This window comes from Anguilla rostrata, chromosome 5 (assembly GCF_018555375.3).
Source record: "Anguilla rostrata isolate EN2019 chromosome 5, ASM1855537v3, whole genome shotgun sequence".
NCBI classification, from domain to species: domain Eukaryota; kingdom Metazoa; phylum Chordata; class Actinopteri; order Anguilliformes; family Anguillidae; genus Anguilla; species Anguilla rostrata.
The window spans coordinates 40383232-40400414 of record NC_057937.1 but is presented as its reverse complement, the minus strand read 5'-3'; the positions used below and the strand labels follow the sequence as shown (position 1 = coordinate 40400414).

The 17183-nt window shown below is 41.5% G+C and overlaps 1 protein-coding gene across 2 annotated transcripts in view; it reads right to left on the bottom strand.

The window, feature by feature from the left end:
- The window catches only part of LOC135255269 (protein kinase C-binding protein NELL1-like), a 175596-nt gene that overhangs the window by 91835 nt on the left and 66578 nt on the right, over positions 1–17183 (bottom strand). For both annotated transcript variants that reach the window (XM_064336215.1, XM_064336216.1), the window contains exons 8-12: positions 16011–16145; positions 15301–15403; positions 14594–14667; positions 12228–12327; positions 10343–10471 (exon numbers count right to left, since the gene is read on the bottom strand). In XM_064336215.1, the coding sequence (XP_064192285.1) occupies positions 10343–10471; positions 12228–12327; positions 14594–14667; positions 15301–15403; positions 16011–16145 (541 nt within the window). The remainder of the gene's footprint in view (positions 1–10342; positions 10472–12227; positions 12328–14593; positions 14668–15300; positions 15404–16010; positions 16146–17183) is intronic.

Sequence of the window (17183 nt, the reverse complement as noted above, 5' to 3'; positions counted from 1 at the left end):
GTTCCAAAGCAATGCTATCCATGTTTTCCCCCATTCCTACATTTACCTAGGCTCAGTGTTCACATTTAAATTCACATTTAGTTTCTTCATTGTTGCTGATGGCTATTTAAAAGCATTTCATCTTCATCAACAAGGATTTTGTCAAGAGCATTTCTGATGTCATCTGTGAACTTCCACCGAAAACAGCGCAAAGCAAAACAAAGGTATTAAGGTTCAGGGGGAGGTGAGGAAGGGGGAGATTTAAAAAAAAAAACCGTCTGACAATTCAATTGCTTTTAAAGAATCAATCTGACCTTTTTATCTGTGCATTTAATCAATTGCCGACCATCCCATTGCACATATAGCATCTGAGGCTTTTCTCCAGGAGCAGCCTCACACCAGCCTGTGATAAATTGTCACTGGCGATGAAAGGCTGATGATTACAAGTTACAAGATCAGATGGGGTGGCGGGGGATGCGGTGCCACATGTCAGACTTTCCCTCAAGATGTTTATTCTTTTTTTCCCCCCAAGGTCAAGAGCCTGGCTTCATTTAATTAGTTTATCAACTCGGTCATTTTCATATGTGGTCATGAATGAATAACCAACCTGTCAGCGTGGTAGGACAATCCATCACAGAACAGCACGCGTGAACCCGAAGTCCTTGAAACACTTTTGTCAGTGGAAGCAATGCTATACCACAATACAACAATACCCAAAATGCATGACCGCCTTCACAAATACCCCATTGATAAGAGCATAAAATGATGTTTTGAGGATATCAGCAGAGGGTTAATCAACAGACAGCAAAAAAGAAAAAAAAGGTTTCATAAATGTTTACATTTGCTTTACCCATGTAAATTCTTCCAAAGTCGATGTTTGAAAAGAACTGAAGTCAACTAAGAAAGTCTCTCCAAACAGCTCAAGATTCCGCATGTACAAACCTAAATAAAACATACTGGTATCTTTAAAAGAGGTGGAGATCAGCGGCGGTTTTTGACGGTAGGTTCAAATGTAACCCCTCCCTGCCCCCCCACCACCATCCACTTCTTCAACTGCCGCCCTCTTTCATCTCCCCACACTGGGTGCCGAACCTTCGAGGCACTATACTGTACAGTACAGCGTTTGTGTGTAGCGAACAGACACGATGCATGCAGCCTCTCTAATGGAAACTCCTCATTGTGAACTGTGCTTTTTTTCCCCTGCGGTGCTACTGAGAGGGAACAATCTGCAATCTCCATCCATAATGCATAAGTACTTTCACACAGAAGTACTGCCTGTACAGTACTGTTCGTTTGCACATGACAAATCCGAGGGAAACACTCCAGCTGTCTCGAGCGCCGAAACAATTTCTTCAGCTTCAAGTTGAAAAGCAGTGGTCAAAAAGTGTCACCCTCAATGTCACCACTCAGTCTTTTTTTATTTTTTTATTTTTATTTTTTTACTGCTAATAAGCAACAGAATGACAGCCTCAGAAAATAAAGTTTGAGAAATGTGCACCATAGAAATACTTCACATATACAAAGTCTGCCTCATTTTATCATTCTGAACAGGCCAATTTAATATACAGCCATGGCTGTCAAACGCAGTAAGAGCACAGCTTAAAGGTCAAAATAATTCAATATGCAACAGGGATAGGACCTTTGTTGGTTTTGGATGAGCCAATAAAATACAGGGTTACACTGTCAAGCTAAATACTGCTGCCTCCATCCAAAGAAACAAACCCTGCTCCTCAGGCTCTAGGGGGTGATCTCACATTCTGTGGCAGACATTTGTGTGCTTCTGAACAGAAATACACATGCAAACACTGCAGCTGGAAACAATGCACTGTAGCCAAAAGATAAGCAGGCGGCAATATGTAAAAGGCAAGAATAGCCGAGCTAGACAGCCACCAGAGAATGGCAAAAACGAAATTGGCTGAAGCACACACAAATAAGCATTCCCCACATGGGATAAAAATGACAATGAAACTCATGAATATTTTTGAATATCAGTATCATAATCCATGTTGTTTCTGCGTCATTAAGCAAACAAATTCACAAAATGACCTTCTAAAACCTTATACGGGTCCTTCTGAACATTTCGTGAAGTACAACTTTCAATCAGCAGTGTTTTTGCAGTGGAATTTTAATTTATGAATTTTAAGTGACTGAATCTGAATTAAACATTGAGTTTGAATTCATTTTCAATTACTCCTATGAAAACAGCCCACTGTAATTAAAGAATAAACTATAAGTGGTGATAGAACAATGCAATAGACGACAATAAAGAATACATACGTATATCATATATATATATATATATATGTGTGTGTGTGTGTGTACATATATATATATGTCATTGTACAATGTTTAATAACCCCTATAATTATGATACACAAAAAGGTGACAAAACTGTGATGTATGACATCATTTCCCGTAATAGTGAAATGGCCTACTGTGATCCTACAGTATGACCTGCTTATGAATGTCACCCTCAAATGAACAAAACAGAAGATCTGCTAAGAGTTGTTTAATACATTTAAATGTCTTAGAGTAAATAAATTATCATTTCAACAACAGGAATATGAGGCCATCTAATATCCAATCACCAGTGTCAAGATTACACTTACCTATGTGCTTATCCCAAGGAGAGTAAACAACAGCTGCAAGGGTCTTGAATTCTAAACAGGCAGATTGTTCTGTGACATTGCATAGGAGGGCAGCCAAACAATTCTGCGAGAAGCCGTTTCTTTGTAAATATTGCAAGATATATGGTCATCTTTTTTCCCTCCAAAATGCCATTTTCTGCAATGCTATGGCCTTTTTGTAACACGGAAGCAATTTCCTTCAATAAGACAAGGCAATAGCTTTTCCCATTCCAACGTCTCAGTTGAATGGCCAGCAAATTAGCAATACCATGCCTGCTGGAAGCAGTTGCGCACCTCTGCTTAACAGAAAAAGAATGATGTCTTCACTCTGACCATCCTCTCATTACCGGGGTATAATAAGATCATTATTTCCTCAAACCACTGGTGCAATTAACAGTGTGAAGAGATTTAAGTCCAGATTATTCCAGAGGTCCTCATAAAATGAGGTGCACAACTTTCGCAGTACTGCAATGGCTTGGCCAAGCAGAAGCAGAAATGGACAAGGGGAACCTGTGCAGTACTCTGGCTTTCTAATTAAGATAATGCCTTCTCTGACCTTTGTGGCAGATAGCACTGTACTCCCATAAGGGCTTTCCAAAAACGCCATTTCATTTCTGCAATAATGAAATGAGATGGTGTCTGTTCTGTGAACCGCAGACCATGTATACCTTCATAAGTCCTCAAAGGACTGGACACAAGGACTCCTTCGTAGTATTCATCATTCAAATAATTAAATGCAATGATTGCAATGCAACTACAACTCACTGGTACATAATGTCATAGCATATGGGGGCATTAAAGGGACTTTTTTTACCATTTCTTAATCACAAGAAATAATTATATAATCCCACATAATAATATGCTATACCACCTGGCAGGCAACTCACATTTTAATGTAATAATTACAGTCAAACAAAATATGTAACCCATGGATTGCCATTGTCGTGTTACTCCCACACAAACAACGGGTTTTGTAGAAATATTTTTTACCAACCAAATGAGGTCTCTACATCATATCAGAGGCATACACAGAAGACCTGAATGTGCAAGTCATAATATTATGTGTCATAAAACCTACAGAATCAGTTCTTGCATTTACATCAGACCTTACTGACTAAACCTTGAAGCAGCAGAAATTTGATAGGTAGTCCAAAGGTGACATTATGCAAGTTTCTACTAGATCAAAGGGGTTCATTTAACATTCTAAATCCTTCTCAGAAATGTATGTGGTTTAAAGAAAGTGACATTAAGGAGGAAGGATTTTTAAAGAGGCCAGAATTAGCTGCATGCACCCAAAGTCTTAGGTGAGAGGTGACAAGTCTGTCAGGGTACATGAGATTTGAGGTGGTACCAGCAAATACCTACAAAAGGCTTTTGGATATTAGCATTTTTATTGTGGCAGTGCCACTGTTAATCATAACTTGTGGGCCTTATCTCAGAAAACAGGCTTGTTCGGTCAAACCCACTCACTGAATCATTGTCATCCCCTTTACTCCCTTTGTGGGAGTTACCCCTGGCTCCAAACTTCCTGTTCACTTTCACCAACCTGCCACTGCCATATACACACTCAAAGAAAAGAGAGAGAGAAAGAGAGAGAGAGACACACTAAGATAAAACACTGTCAGCATCTAATGCCAAGGACGGGGGGGAGGTGTGCATGTTCTCATTAATATGGGAAAGCCAGGCAAGTATTTCTTCCATTATGAAAATCTAACTGACAGAGTGAGAGGGAGTCGGTGTGCACGTGTGTGTGTGTGTGTGAGAGAGAGAGAGAGAGAGAGGGAAATGAACCAAAGTATTTCATTCACCTCATCTTCTACAAGTATCCCATCTTCTACAAAGTGTCTCAAACAAAATCTGGTCTTAAAATGAAGACAAACTTAGATTTTGGCTTGCTTATTGCTTTGTAACTACTCTACAGAAATACTGTTCGGGACCAGTTTTTTATGCTTTTTAAGTCAAGGAACTGGATCAATAGTGCATTTTTCTTTTCTAAAAATGTCCTTCTTACACATTCCCTTCTTGTTAAGATTCCTGCAGCTTTAGAAGTGCATCTCTGTTCTAAAGAGTCCAAAAGATGAGGTCACAAGAGTGTTAACCACAATAATTGTGGGAAAATATATGTCAATCTGTAGCTCCATTGACAGTTATGAGAATTTACCGCTTGAGAACGCACACCGGCGGAATACACAGGGCATGACCTCCCAGCCCTGAAAGGATTAGCCTATATTACATTACAGGACATCAAACATGGAGGGGGGGGGCTGACCTCGCTGTCTCTTTCAATCCCTGACTGCTGCAGTGATCTCAGTCTAAAAAAGAGGCGTTTTAAGAGAGTACAGAAAATAGAAAATAGCAGTGCAAAAATAGTTTACGCAATAAATAGCTCAGTGTCACTTTACAGTACTGCTTGGCTGCGGGTTCAAAGCTTGCAGTGAAAACTTGAGTACAGCCTCTGTTAGGGCTGCAAAATAATCAAAAATCAGCAGCAGGTATGCACACGCAGACAACACACCCACAGCTACACAGAAGTTAAAACAGTCAATAGCATTTATGAGGTAAAATTAGCATGCAGTGCATGCGTACATTGCCGACAGAGAGAGAGGCTTGAAAGCTTGAAAAAGGCATGCGTTGCAAATACCGTGCGTTAGGCATTATGAGCAGCGGGATTCAGAAGGCACTGCAAACCAGATTACAAAAAACCACATTATGCAAATATCTCTGGGGAAATAACCTCGCATTTCTTGCTGTCCTGTAAGTCTGTTCCTCGGAATAATAGATTTTTATGAGAAAATAATGTGCTTACTAACAGAGAAACATGGCTTTGTATTTTTAGCTTATGTCTTTTAAAAGGCAGTCAACCGCATGCGAAAGCTTACAATAGATCTGCATGGCACCAGACACACTGCCGCGCAAAGGAGGCACTCAGCGCTGTCAAACCAGAGGACAAAGAATTTCAAACGCAGCCCATTCATTGGCCCGTCAGAAGACAGATGCACATGATTAGCCCAGCGCAAGCCCTGCTTGATATTTAGATTTTTGCAACAACAACAAAAAAAGTAGGCCCAGCGTGCATAGCGGTGCGGTGCGGATTGATTCGCGAGACGAGCGCTGCGACCGAAAGGGCCTGCCGGCTCGAGGCGGCACCAGCGCGTCTCAGATCAGGGGGGGAACGCGCGGAGGCTCTCCATCGCCTCCTTTCCCCGCGCTCGGGGTACAGAGGGAGACGAGCAGGTGGGGCTCCTCTCATCTCCCAGCGAGTCTGCAGGGGATCCCCGGCTTTTCTGCTCGACTGACAGACATATTGTCGGATCTGCATGCCTAATTTAGCTCCGTGTTCCAGCAGGGGAGGGAGGCCTCGCGCAGATGTGCACTGAGATCCCACTCGCCCAGGTTCCAGATATGTTCATGTCGAGGCTAATCGGCGCCATTTAACATTTAACAACCGTACATTAAATCATTCACTGGTATTCTTTATGGGGCCATGCTATACCCATTAATGCAGGAAATGTTGGCCGGACTGTCAGTGAAGCATTAAAAGGTGGTTAAAGTGGATGGGTTGCATTTCAGAGGATTTATGCAGATATATAAAAGGTAAATAGCAAGGCTGAATTGTACATTGAATTGTTATAAATGTGCAGTGGAAATAATGGGGGAATTTGTAATAAGAAAGTTTGCACAGTTTGGCTTCTAAGCATTTTACTTTGCAGAAATCTTCAGACACTAAAAGACAGAGATTAATATTAATTAATATTAACCACTCAAATCTAAAACAATGGTGGTTATATACATAGTTCATGCTTTATACAAGAACATTTTTTGGAAAAGGATATGCATACGCATTCTCCGGATACAATTGCCTTGACGGCTACTATTCATTCGGTTCTAGTTGTACACCAACCTCGCTGCCCCTTACATCTAATGAACATAGCCTCAAAGACGACCACATGAATAAAATGTACAGGACTGTACAGCATCCGAATGTCATTAAGCAGCAAACCAATTACTCAGCTGCTACATTGCAGCCTGGAACTGACAATTTTATCAGAATTTTATTAATCACTGAACTGACAATGTATTCAGTGATGACCTTGCACTGTACGTTCCTCTCCTTCAAAATTAGCATAGCTTTCTGTGCTAATCAAATTCAAAGTCTAATGCAATTTATGTGTTTCTGAATTTTCAAATTGACAGATCTGCACGTACAGTTCGTACATTAACATTCAGGGGAAGGAGGCTGCCAACAACAATTTGGATCTCTGGGGTAAATCATGTGGGCGAGTGGCTTTCTGTCGCTGACAACTCAATAAAGATGAACCGCACTTGTTTTATTACAGACTGTGAATCACCTCTCTCCGGTTTCTCCAAAAGCCCAGGAAGTAATAACCAAACCAGTGCAATGGCGGAAAAGCAGCACATCCCTGGGAAGGAAGGCACTTGTGACGAAATTAACGCTGGCATGTACAGTACACGCACACACCTGTGGACTGTCTTGCTAATGGAAGGCTCCTCCGTGATTAGCGCCAAGAAGGTTGCGTGCCTTGCCATGAAGGAATGGATGAGTGGGCAGTTTATAACTACTGGGCAGGTGCTTTGTGGTGGGTTGGCTCCCACTGCAGTTATTAGCCTTCCTGCATCTGTTAGTGCCAAGGTGATGAAGTTGCAGGATGCTGGGAGAAGTCACTTTTTGGGCTTTAGAACAGGGGAATGGCAGAAACGATAAGCTGCCTGCTGATCGATCCACATTGGAAGTGAAATCCATCACAGCAGCCGATAGACGTGCCGCTTATCTTGCTCAGGCCCTGGCCGCGGCTGGCACGGGGGCCCCGTCGATGAGCGCTCGACAGCACGCTGCAAACCAGGTCACGGCGCGGCGGAAGAGCGGGAAATTCAAGAAGGCTTTCGTGGGCAGGTGCACGGAATCGCCCGTCCTTCACTCAAAACAACCCGGGAGCGGCGCACGTGCTCATTAATGCAAAGCGTTTGTAAACAAACACTGTATTCTGCATCAGCCACAGCTGAGCCAGCTATTTTACCCACTATACCGTGTATCCAACTGCTTAAGATCCAGTCTCCTGACATCTACAAGCGCGGCTGGTTTGTCAGTGGATTAAGCCCTGAGATATTAATATTTGACGACAGTTAAAGGTCAGGTAAGAGCACTGCAGCTGGGGCACAAACCATCGGTAAAGCACCATTCAGCAGAAGATAAAATAAAAAAAATGAGATACAAGGGCTTGCAATCGGTGTGCGAGCTAAAGCCTCAGACTGCAGCACAGAGATATGCCCCGCAGCCAGTATCTGAACCGCGGGAATCCTGACCGTGAAAGAGCTGGTCAGCAGCAGCCCCCTCCCCCCACCCACCCCCACCCCCATTCCCCCCGCGCGAGGAGCTGAGTGACTGGCCATGGCGTCGCTCAGGGAGGGTCGTGTGAGACGGGGTACGCCCCGCCACATCGGCGCGTTAGCCGTTCCCCTGATCTGATGCTAATCTGGCTACTGCGGTCTGACCTGCGCCAACTGTGCAACAAACGCAGTCCTCTGGTGCACAGATTGTGCAGCTCAGCTGGAGTACTGCCGAGGAAAAAAAATTTAAAAGAAAAGAGAGGCGGGCGGCCGCAAAAGTTTGATGCTCACTCTTGCGGCAGCTCTCGCTCCCTGAACGATGCAGAACGCATTCTCTGTCCGTTTCTGAGTACAAAATTCAGGTTCTGATACACGCCTATATGCAACACGGGGAGAGCCTTACAAATCCAACGGGGTATTTCAAATACTGACAGGAAGAAAAAACTATTAAAGTAAATATTCAAATACACACTGACGCGATATTAAAATCAATTGAAATGTGTAATAAGGGCAGTACACAGTCATTTAATAGCAACAGTCACGCTTTTAAAGCATTAGCTTCAGCTTAAAATGAATAACATATGCATTAGGCGTATCAGAGTGTACGTCCAGCAGATTTATTATACTGTAATTTGTATTCACCTGAATGTCAGTTAGCATGGAACAAACACATCTGCTACACTGTGGTCTGGAAATGAAAATAATCAGCATTTTATTAATCAATTAACTGACCATTTACTCAGTTCTGACCTTGAGATGTTTCTCACAGTGAAAATTAATGCCCTCATCAGATTCAGGATGTAGCAGAATGAAAATGGGGGCAAACTACCACTATAAGCACACTTTCTGTCAGAACAATTACGTGATATAGACTGTTTTTATTGATGATTTTTAAATATATTCAAGCTGTAATCATTTGTTGTATATTTAAGACTCATAGGCACACTCTCAGAAAAAAACTGTCCATCCCAACATACAGGAACGTGACAAAAACACAAAAATTATAACATGAATGAATATGAATATTTACTGAAATAGAATTGAATCATTATTTTATACAATTAGCAATGATCCTAAACTAATTCACTGGAATTCAGCGTTAAGTGCCTCATGTACGTTAAAATGTACAGGAAGCAAGCCCCACAATTATTTAGTAGCACAAAAAAAAGCTATATCAGGAATATATGAATCATTATTTCATTTTTCATGAGACATAGGGTAAACAAAAAAAAAACCCATTAGTGTTTCAAATCATTAAAAGATCTGGTGTTACGTAGCCCAATGGTATGGCCTGCTATTCCTGCTATCTTTGATGTGCAATGGTTGGATACAAATGTGCTCACTGTGATCAAACAGTAGAGGGGTCAGTTTCGATTTCCCTGCATTTACAGTGTAAGGAGAAAAGATGGCCATCAAACACAGAATGGGTGTGAAAGCTGGGAAGGGTGCTCCAGTTTGGCTAGAGCTACTGGGAATCCAGTCGACTTGTTAGCCAACACAGCCAAGTAATGTCCATTACATTACAGGCATTTAGTGGAATTACACAACTTTTACATTACATTTACATTTCATCCAATTACACAGCTGGATATATACTGAAGCAATGCAGGTTAAGTACCTTGCTCAAGGAATAAGAACCCAGGAATCAAACCTGTGACCTTCAGGTTACAAGACCAGTTCTTTATCCATTATACTACACCGTCGCCCTGGACAACAGGACATTAAAAATAGGCCAACAGGACATAGAAGAATACCACATTTGTTATTGTTCATATTAGCTTTCCCCCTGCAGTTGTACACCTCCACAGAAAGAGGCATGACGAGTAAGTGACAGAAGTGATAGTGATATGTGCCTCAGTTCTATTCAGTGTTCTGATTAGAACCCAAATAACCAGATGACCACATGCAGCCTTCCTCAAGGCATCAGAATTGTGCCCTTAGAAAAAGGATTTCATAAAAGACTAGGGACCAGAAAACAACACCCAGGGCTACATCAAGCCACCAACACCAATCAAGGCAGGTGCAGCACTGCAGATGCTCCCTTAATTGGTTATGAATTAAATTTTAAACACCATCGGCTTTCCTTAGGAGTCATGACCGTCGTAAATTACTTGCCCGACAGAGCAAACTGTATCTGACACCGCGATGATGACAACCAGGAAAACAACATTAACTGTGAAAGCGCTAGCCTCCGAGCTCGCGGCGCAATGGAGAACGCACAAAGCAAAGTCACAGCAGAGCACCGGCGATGCGCAGACGTTAATCTCTTTATATAACAGCTGTGTTCAAACTGTCGCATTTGTGAGGCCCAGAACCCTCTGTTGTTCCGCAGGTTTTACTGAGCCACAGTGGGTAGTCTCGGCTTCTTTTTTTTTTGGAAGGTCTCCTACCTTCGCAATACGTAGCGTCTCCGTGGACGGATGCGAAGCCGCTCTTGCACTCGCACGCCGCTTTGTTATTCCGGTTTTTGCATACGGCGTTTTCCCCGCAGTTAAGTCCCTCAGCGCAGAAGTCGTAGCCTGAAAGGAAAATAAACTGAATAGAACTCCAGACTTGCTGCAGCTTCAAAGAGCACTGTTGTTCAGCCGGTCACCAGGAGCTTTCTTTGCAGAAATAGGAGTGATCACAAAAAAACACCTATTACACTGAGAAAATTCAAACACATGATAACAGGAAAATAATCATTTATAAACTAGGCTATTTAAGGAAAAACATCAATAAAACAGTTTTTACACTAAAGCGGAAAGCTACACATACATTGTATTATTTCCTTTATGATATACAAAATTGTTGCATTATAACACTTTTTCCTTTACAGAAGTGTTGGGCACTTTATCGGGGTTATGATGACACATACTGTACTCACACTCACTCACACACACACACACACACACTTCATTGTTGATGTAGCCTCACTTAAAAGCACAATGAGAAAGAGAGGGTGCATTAAAGCACTATTATCACAGCTTGGCAGTTTGCTTTGTTAGATGAACAAAAGCCTAATTATTCACCTCGCCATACATACATTCTGTTCACTGAAGAGCTTGAGAGAGTTTCCTCCCAAATCATGGTGGAATCCAGAGTAGATAATATTTCTGAACATCTTTTCAATGTTAACTGACTTATACTAAAATCTAAATTTAAATTATTCTCAACCCTGCACTTAAATTTTTTTATATATACCAGAGCTCAGTGAAGGTCTTATTAAAGATACAGCTCCGTCTGCACATTTTCAAATCTTACTTCACCAAAATCACCCCCGGATGAAAAAGGTACGACTATAAATGCAATCATAGGGGAAGGTAGGTGGTCTTTCAAAAGTAGGCTTCTTCTGACTTCACTTGACCGACTCTGCAGCAGACGATAAAATAAATCCTGCCGTTTGTGTGACGGCTCGCTCACACTGACGCATCCCACAATTCCCTGCCAAGCCTTTAAACTCTGCTTTCAGTTGAATTGGGAGGATATGCAGATTTAATGACTCGTTGGTAATAACCAATTTTACAGGGAATACCTGGTCCAAAGGGGGATAATGCCAGGCAATAAACAGCACTGAGCCAATTCACAGGGGACGAGAGAGAAATATAAGGGCCTGCAAATGAAAGGGGATGAATGTGCAAGCAGACGTCCGGAGGAAGATTACAGACAGGCTAATTGCTTTCTTCCAGCAGTACTGCCATACAGAAGCCTTCTGCAACTTTAATCTGGCTTTCAGTACTTCTGACATGGGAGGGCTGATGCAGTAGGGAAGGCGACCTGTATTTTAAAGTAAGCAGGAAAGCTTCCTTGTGTTTCATTCACAATCGTCCGTTCCCATGGGCTCGGACCCTTCACAGTGCTTGTGGAACAACTTCAGGATTCGGTACTAGAAAGGGCTTGATGTTCCATATGCTACATTCACAAAATGCAATTCACACAAAACAATTCCATGCCTGGCGCTGAACAAGACACATGGGAATTTAAGCAGTCCAAGACCAGAGCCACAGGTTTTAAAAAGTGAGATTTAAATATTCTTCCTCTATTTACCAATTATCCGTTTTGCAGAAAAGCACATCTCCAAACACAATGGACATGTCTAATAGATTCTAGCTGACTAGTTGGAGAAAATCAGAGCTTGCTCTTTTCTGTACAACAGCCAATACCACAACAGTGTTCGTGAAAAGAAAAGAAAAAAAAGGAAGAAATGATACAAAATGGATCGATGGATAACTCAAACCGGGCATTGGTGCTGTCAAATCCCAAGCACACGAGAGGCAAGAGCACATGGAAGCGTACCTCTGCAGACGTTGCAGCATCTGTTTTCTGGCAGAATCTGTTCCTTCACCGTACAGTTGAGGTTTGGACAACTCTCCATCACTCTCACCATCATCCCATTCTGTGGGACATAAAAAAAAATGGCTGAGGACTTTATGACCAACGCATATACTGTAGGTCCACCTGCGACAGATTCAGATTATATTTGGAGATACTGTATTGAAACGAGAAGAGGATTCAAAATGTTAAGTGTAGGACTCGAAGAAGTTCAGATAATTCCATCCTTCATGTTGCATAAAGGTTATTCTCTTCCAGGTGCGGCATGAGTAATTCATTAGAGGCACTGGCACTGTGCCCAACTCAAATAGTTTAATATGTATCATGGTGTGGATGGCTTTTCTATTCAATGTTTAGGCTCCTTGGGGCTGGAAACTGACCAGGTGCTGTTTGTGATGATTTGGGGGTTGTTACAGGTTGTAATTCAATGCCCTGGTAGGTTCCTGTTGTTCCATTTCCCCTTTGTTAAAATCCATTCACTCTCCAGGCTGTATATAGCAGACCTATTCCTAAATTTCATATATTAGATGGGTGGAAGAATAGCCTAGTAACTGTAAACACAGGAAGGCATCTTAAAAGACATCACCTGAGACCATGACCAGAACTAAACCAGAAGTCTCTAGAGTTTGGGGTGCATGGGATTTCCTTACTTGTCCAGGGCTGAGCACAGTGCAGCTGAAAATCAAGTCTTGGGTCTCCACGTTAAAACACATGCCTCCAGCTTAATTAAATGTCTGCAGGTCTGCTCAAACATAGAGAGCTTTGCCCAAGGCCATTTCTGGTTTGCCAAATAGTAAGGCCTGACAAAAACAAACAATCTCCAAAAATCAGTCACGACCGTTTCGTCCCAGAGGCTTTATCCTCATACATATACACAGGTGTTAATTCAGATTCATAACTTATAAAAGTGCATGCAATAGGCTGCATAGGTCACAAAAGTAGGATTATTATTTAACGTTAAATTGAAGTGATTCAGTAGGCTGCGTACACTGTATAGTCTCTTACCATAAGACTGTTTTACTATTAAATTGCAAAATGATGCATTGAAACTTAAATATTCAGATGGACGCCCTCCTAGTAGTGCATTCACACTGCCACAATAGCCTGAACCCAAACGCACAGGTACATAAGCAGCATGAATACATTCTTCACCATGGGTCCCTGCGGAATGGATGCTCACTGAATACTATAATAAAAGCAGCCATTGCACATTTATTGTGTCAGCAACAATCGAATGGTTAAGGATAGATTCTTGATCCTTAGAGTCTGGACTGGGCACCATATACACATATATTCACATACAGTACACACTTACATCCACAGCTATAGCTCAAAACTTTATGCATACTTACAAGTCAAAAGTGTTTTATTAAAGAGGCTAACATGTTTTATAAATGCTTTGGCTGGTCCCTTGTCACCCAGTTTTCTGTTTCTGAGAAGTATAAGTATAAGGCCATATGGAAAGCCTGAAGGTCAAGCAGATAATAAAGTCTCAGAGGGACCTTCTATGTGATATAACCACACTCGAAATAAAACTGTTAGTCCCTGCCCAACCTCAGTGCCTACTAGGGATGAAAGTGGCCTTGCATGATTTATCCTCTCAAGCCAGCCAGTACCCAAGGTGACTAGAGGGGGATATTGTTAAAAGTGAAGAGAGAAAGAAAGACAGATTTTGAATTCTGCTTCTACATTCTGTTAACTCTCTGTGGACTGAAATGTAAAGCAGACAGCTTAAAACTGTTCTAGTGTATGGATTATTGACCAATTGGTCCTTTTAAGCCCATTATTGCCTGAGGTGCAGTTTAAGCTTCCCCTCACTAACTATAAAAATGAGTTCTAAAAAATCATAAAAACAAAGACTCAGAAGCTAAAAATTTATTCCACAGGTTTCCATTTTTAATCGTTGATCGTAAAAATATATCATAAAATGACTGATGTTTTTAACAAAAAAAGTGCATTAACTTCTTAAAAATTAAAAGTTTCAACATCACTCGGTGGACTTTTCATTGCCTGAAGGTTCAACTGGAAGACTGGAAAGACTATCTTTAATGGAAATTTAATGGTGATTTCTTCTTTCATTTTACACAGCCTGACTCTGAAAAAGCTGATATTTTCTTTGTGGATAAAGAAATTAATGGTAGCTCATGAGGCAGAAACTACCTTTCCTAGCATACAGCATTACATTAATTGCTGACAAGAACAAAATAAGAAGAAATTGAGCTACTTGCTTGGGACTCCTATGTATTAAGGTCCACTGATCAATTTCAAAAGATTAAGTTTAGTCTAATTTGCGAGACCAGTAAAATGTAATTAGGAAAATAAACGTTTACCTTGCATTCTCGACAGCTCATTGTCAAAATTCTCTGTCCCTCTGAAAATATCTTGCCCATGTACCTACATTTCGCTGTAAAAAACAAAATGTTAAGAAATTTTAAAAATAAAATAAAAGTATAAATAGCATAGCATAATACAATGTTACATTGCACACCTTAAAATAAATAAATTTTTTAAAGTACTGTGTACTGAATATGACATTAAAAAGTTCAAAGCATTTAAAAAATGTATTAGAAAATGATTGAAGAGCTGCTAGAAAAATCCCAATGATAAAAAAAAAATGAAAAGAATGTGCGTGCATGTGTGCTACTATTCCCAAAGCAATACACAAAAAAACCTAACATTTCTAGGCCCAGAGCTACATTCATCATGTCCTGGTTATGGGACAGTTAATCAGTAATTTCAAGTATTTTTCCCTAGAATGTTTCACACTCTTCATGAACATGGGCCCAGGACCAAGCTTAGGAAGCCCTGGAGTTCTATGACAAGGTGAAGGCATGCAGCATGCAGCCAGGATGGAAAAAATTCCCATCTGAAGCTAGAGGTTAAGCCGCAAAAAAAAAAAAAAATACATAAATAATAATAATAATAATAATAATAATAAAAGGGGTGCTAAAATCTCAGACATACAGTGGAGTCTCCTTCAGGTGATATCGGCCCTCCTCATGAGGTGGTTGACATGCCACTGAGGACTCGTACTTACGCCTGCACTTCCTGCAGCACTCGCCCTTGACGTGCACTGGGAGGGTGTCCGGCGAGCAGTTGGCGGGGGGACAGAATATCCTCCTGCACTCGACCACGCCGTTCTGAGTGAAGAGTTTCGAAACACAAAGCAAGTCACCTCACGTACAGTACGAATCCCATCTCACACATGGCTAACTGTGTTACTCCCTCCGCCACCCCTCTCCCACGTTGTTGACTTGAAATTGATGGGATTCTAAAATATTTAAGCTTTCTATGTCTTGCGTTAATGGGATGAGTGTCCCAGTTAAATTTCAGGCATGCCCTTTCGAGCTCCTCATTGTGCCATGGCCCACATAATTATCTGCGAGTCATCCCAAATTACTCATTTTAAGGAACCATGACAACCTTTTTGTATTGGTCAATTTAGTACTTGCATATCCAATTGAACTCTAGCACTCAGAGGTGCGTTTGGAATTACATTATGTTGTATAATTCAGGACATTCAAAGGTCTCAATGCTAAATCCTATAATCAACTAAGGTAGTTAAGCAGAATGGCAGCAGAAGATGGCTAATACCCAGTACTATGTTCACCTTAACCCCTACATCCATCGATGCAACCCATGAAATTCCTCATCTAGATACATTCACTGTCTGTTGTTGGTTGCGTGAAGTGACATAAAATAGGTGGGTCACTGTATTGGTACAGATTCAATTTGGCAGAGCCCTACCTTACAAGTGCAGTTTCTGCAGTTCTCTGACTCCACCCACTGCTCACTGTCCCGGTACACCATGCCATTCACCTTGCAGGTCTTCTCACAGTGACAGCCCTCCAGCTGGTTGAGTCTCGATTCGGCGTAATTCAACTGACGAAAAAATAACGGCACCAGGCTTTGAGAAGATAAAAACCGAACACACTTTTATCCAAGGCAATGAAGCATTTTCTGCCCTCCACCTCTGCCCTTACACCCCTGTGCACGGAGACAGTGTCAACAAACACAGATCAAAAGTGGGATCTGATGATCAGACGCAGGCCCGATAGTATCACACCCCCAACAACTCCCGCAAGTCAACTGTTTCCTCATCACAGAAACCGAAGAAACTGGTTTTTTTTTAAACATACACATGTGTCACAGAGGCCCAGTCACAGATGACAATCCATGAATGTCGTGGCTTTCAGTCTGACCGCTCCTAAGATCTGCTGGCATTTACTTAGAAACCTTTTAAAGGCACTCTATCTACCTGATGCACTTCTATTGATCACAGAAAAGGTCGCACAAAGAGCAGGGCACAATGCTGAATTTGACAATCTCTCAATGTCTCAATCTCAGAGAACTTCAAGCTTACAGATCTTTCAACAACAATTCATTTTTTTTCCCATTGCAAAAGTCGACTCAGATCACCCCAGCACAGAGGCGTACCGTGACAGTTTCAACAGTTTCAAATGAAAAGGGCCCTGAACAGACAAGCAGAGGGCACTCAAATGCCCATGACCCAGGCAGCTCACAGAAAGTAAATAAAATATCTAAACATTGCAAGGCACTCCATTTTTAGGTTAGTCTCCGCTACAAACATAGCACTAACAGGCCTCTGAAAACTTCACTGCAGGACTATCTAGCTAATTTGCACGTTAGCAGAAACCCCATGAAAAAGTTGGTTTCAGCACTACTTCATAGTAAACCTTGCAAACTCCAAAATAAAAGAAAAACTCCTAAACAAATAAAAAACTCATAATAAAATCCTAAAACCTAATCGTACTCCAATCTACTCATGTATTGAGTGTTATGGAGTTCCAAAAGCAGTCCCCCTTTGGCAGCTGTAATCTTGGTTTTTATCAGGCTAGCTCATTATTTTACCAAGCTCTGAGTATGAGGACAGCTCATGGAACTGCATAAGAACTAGAA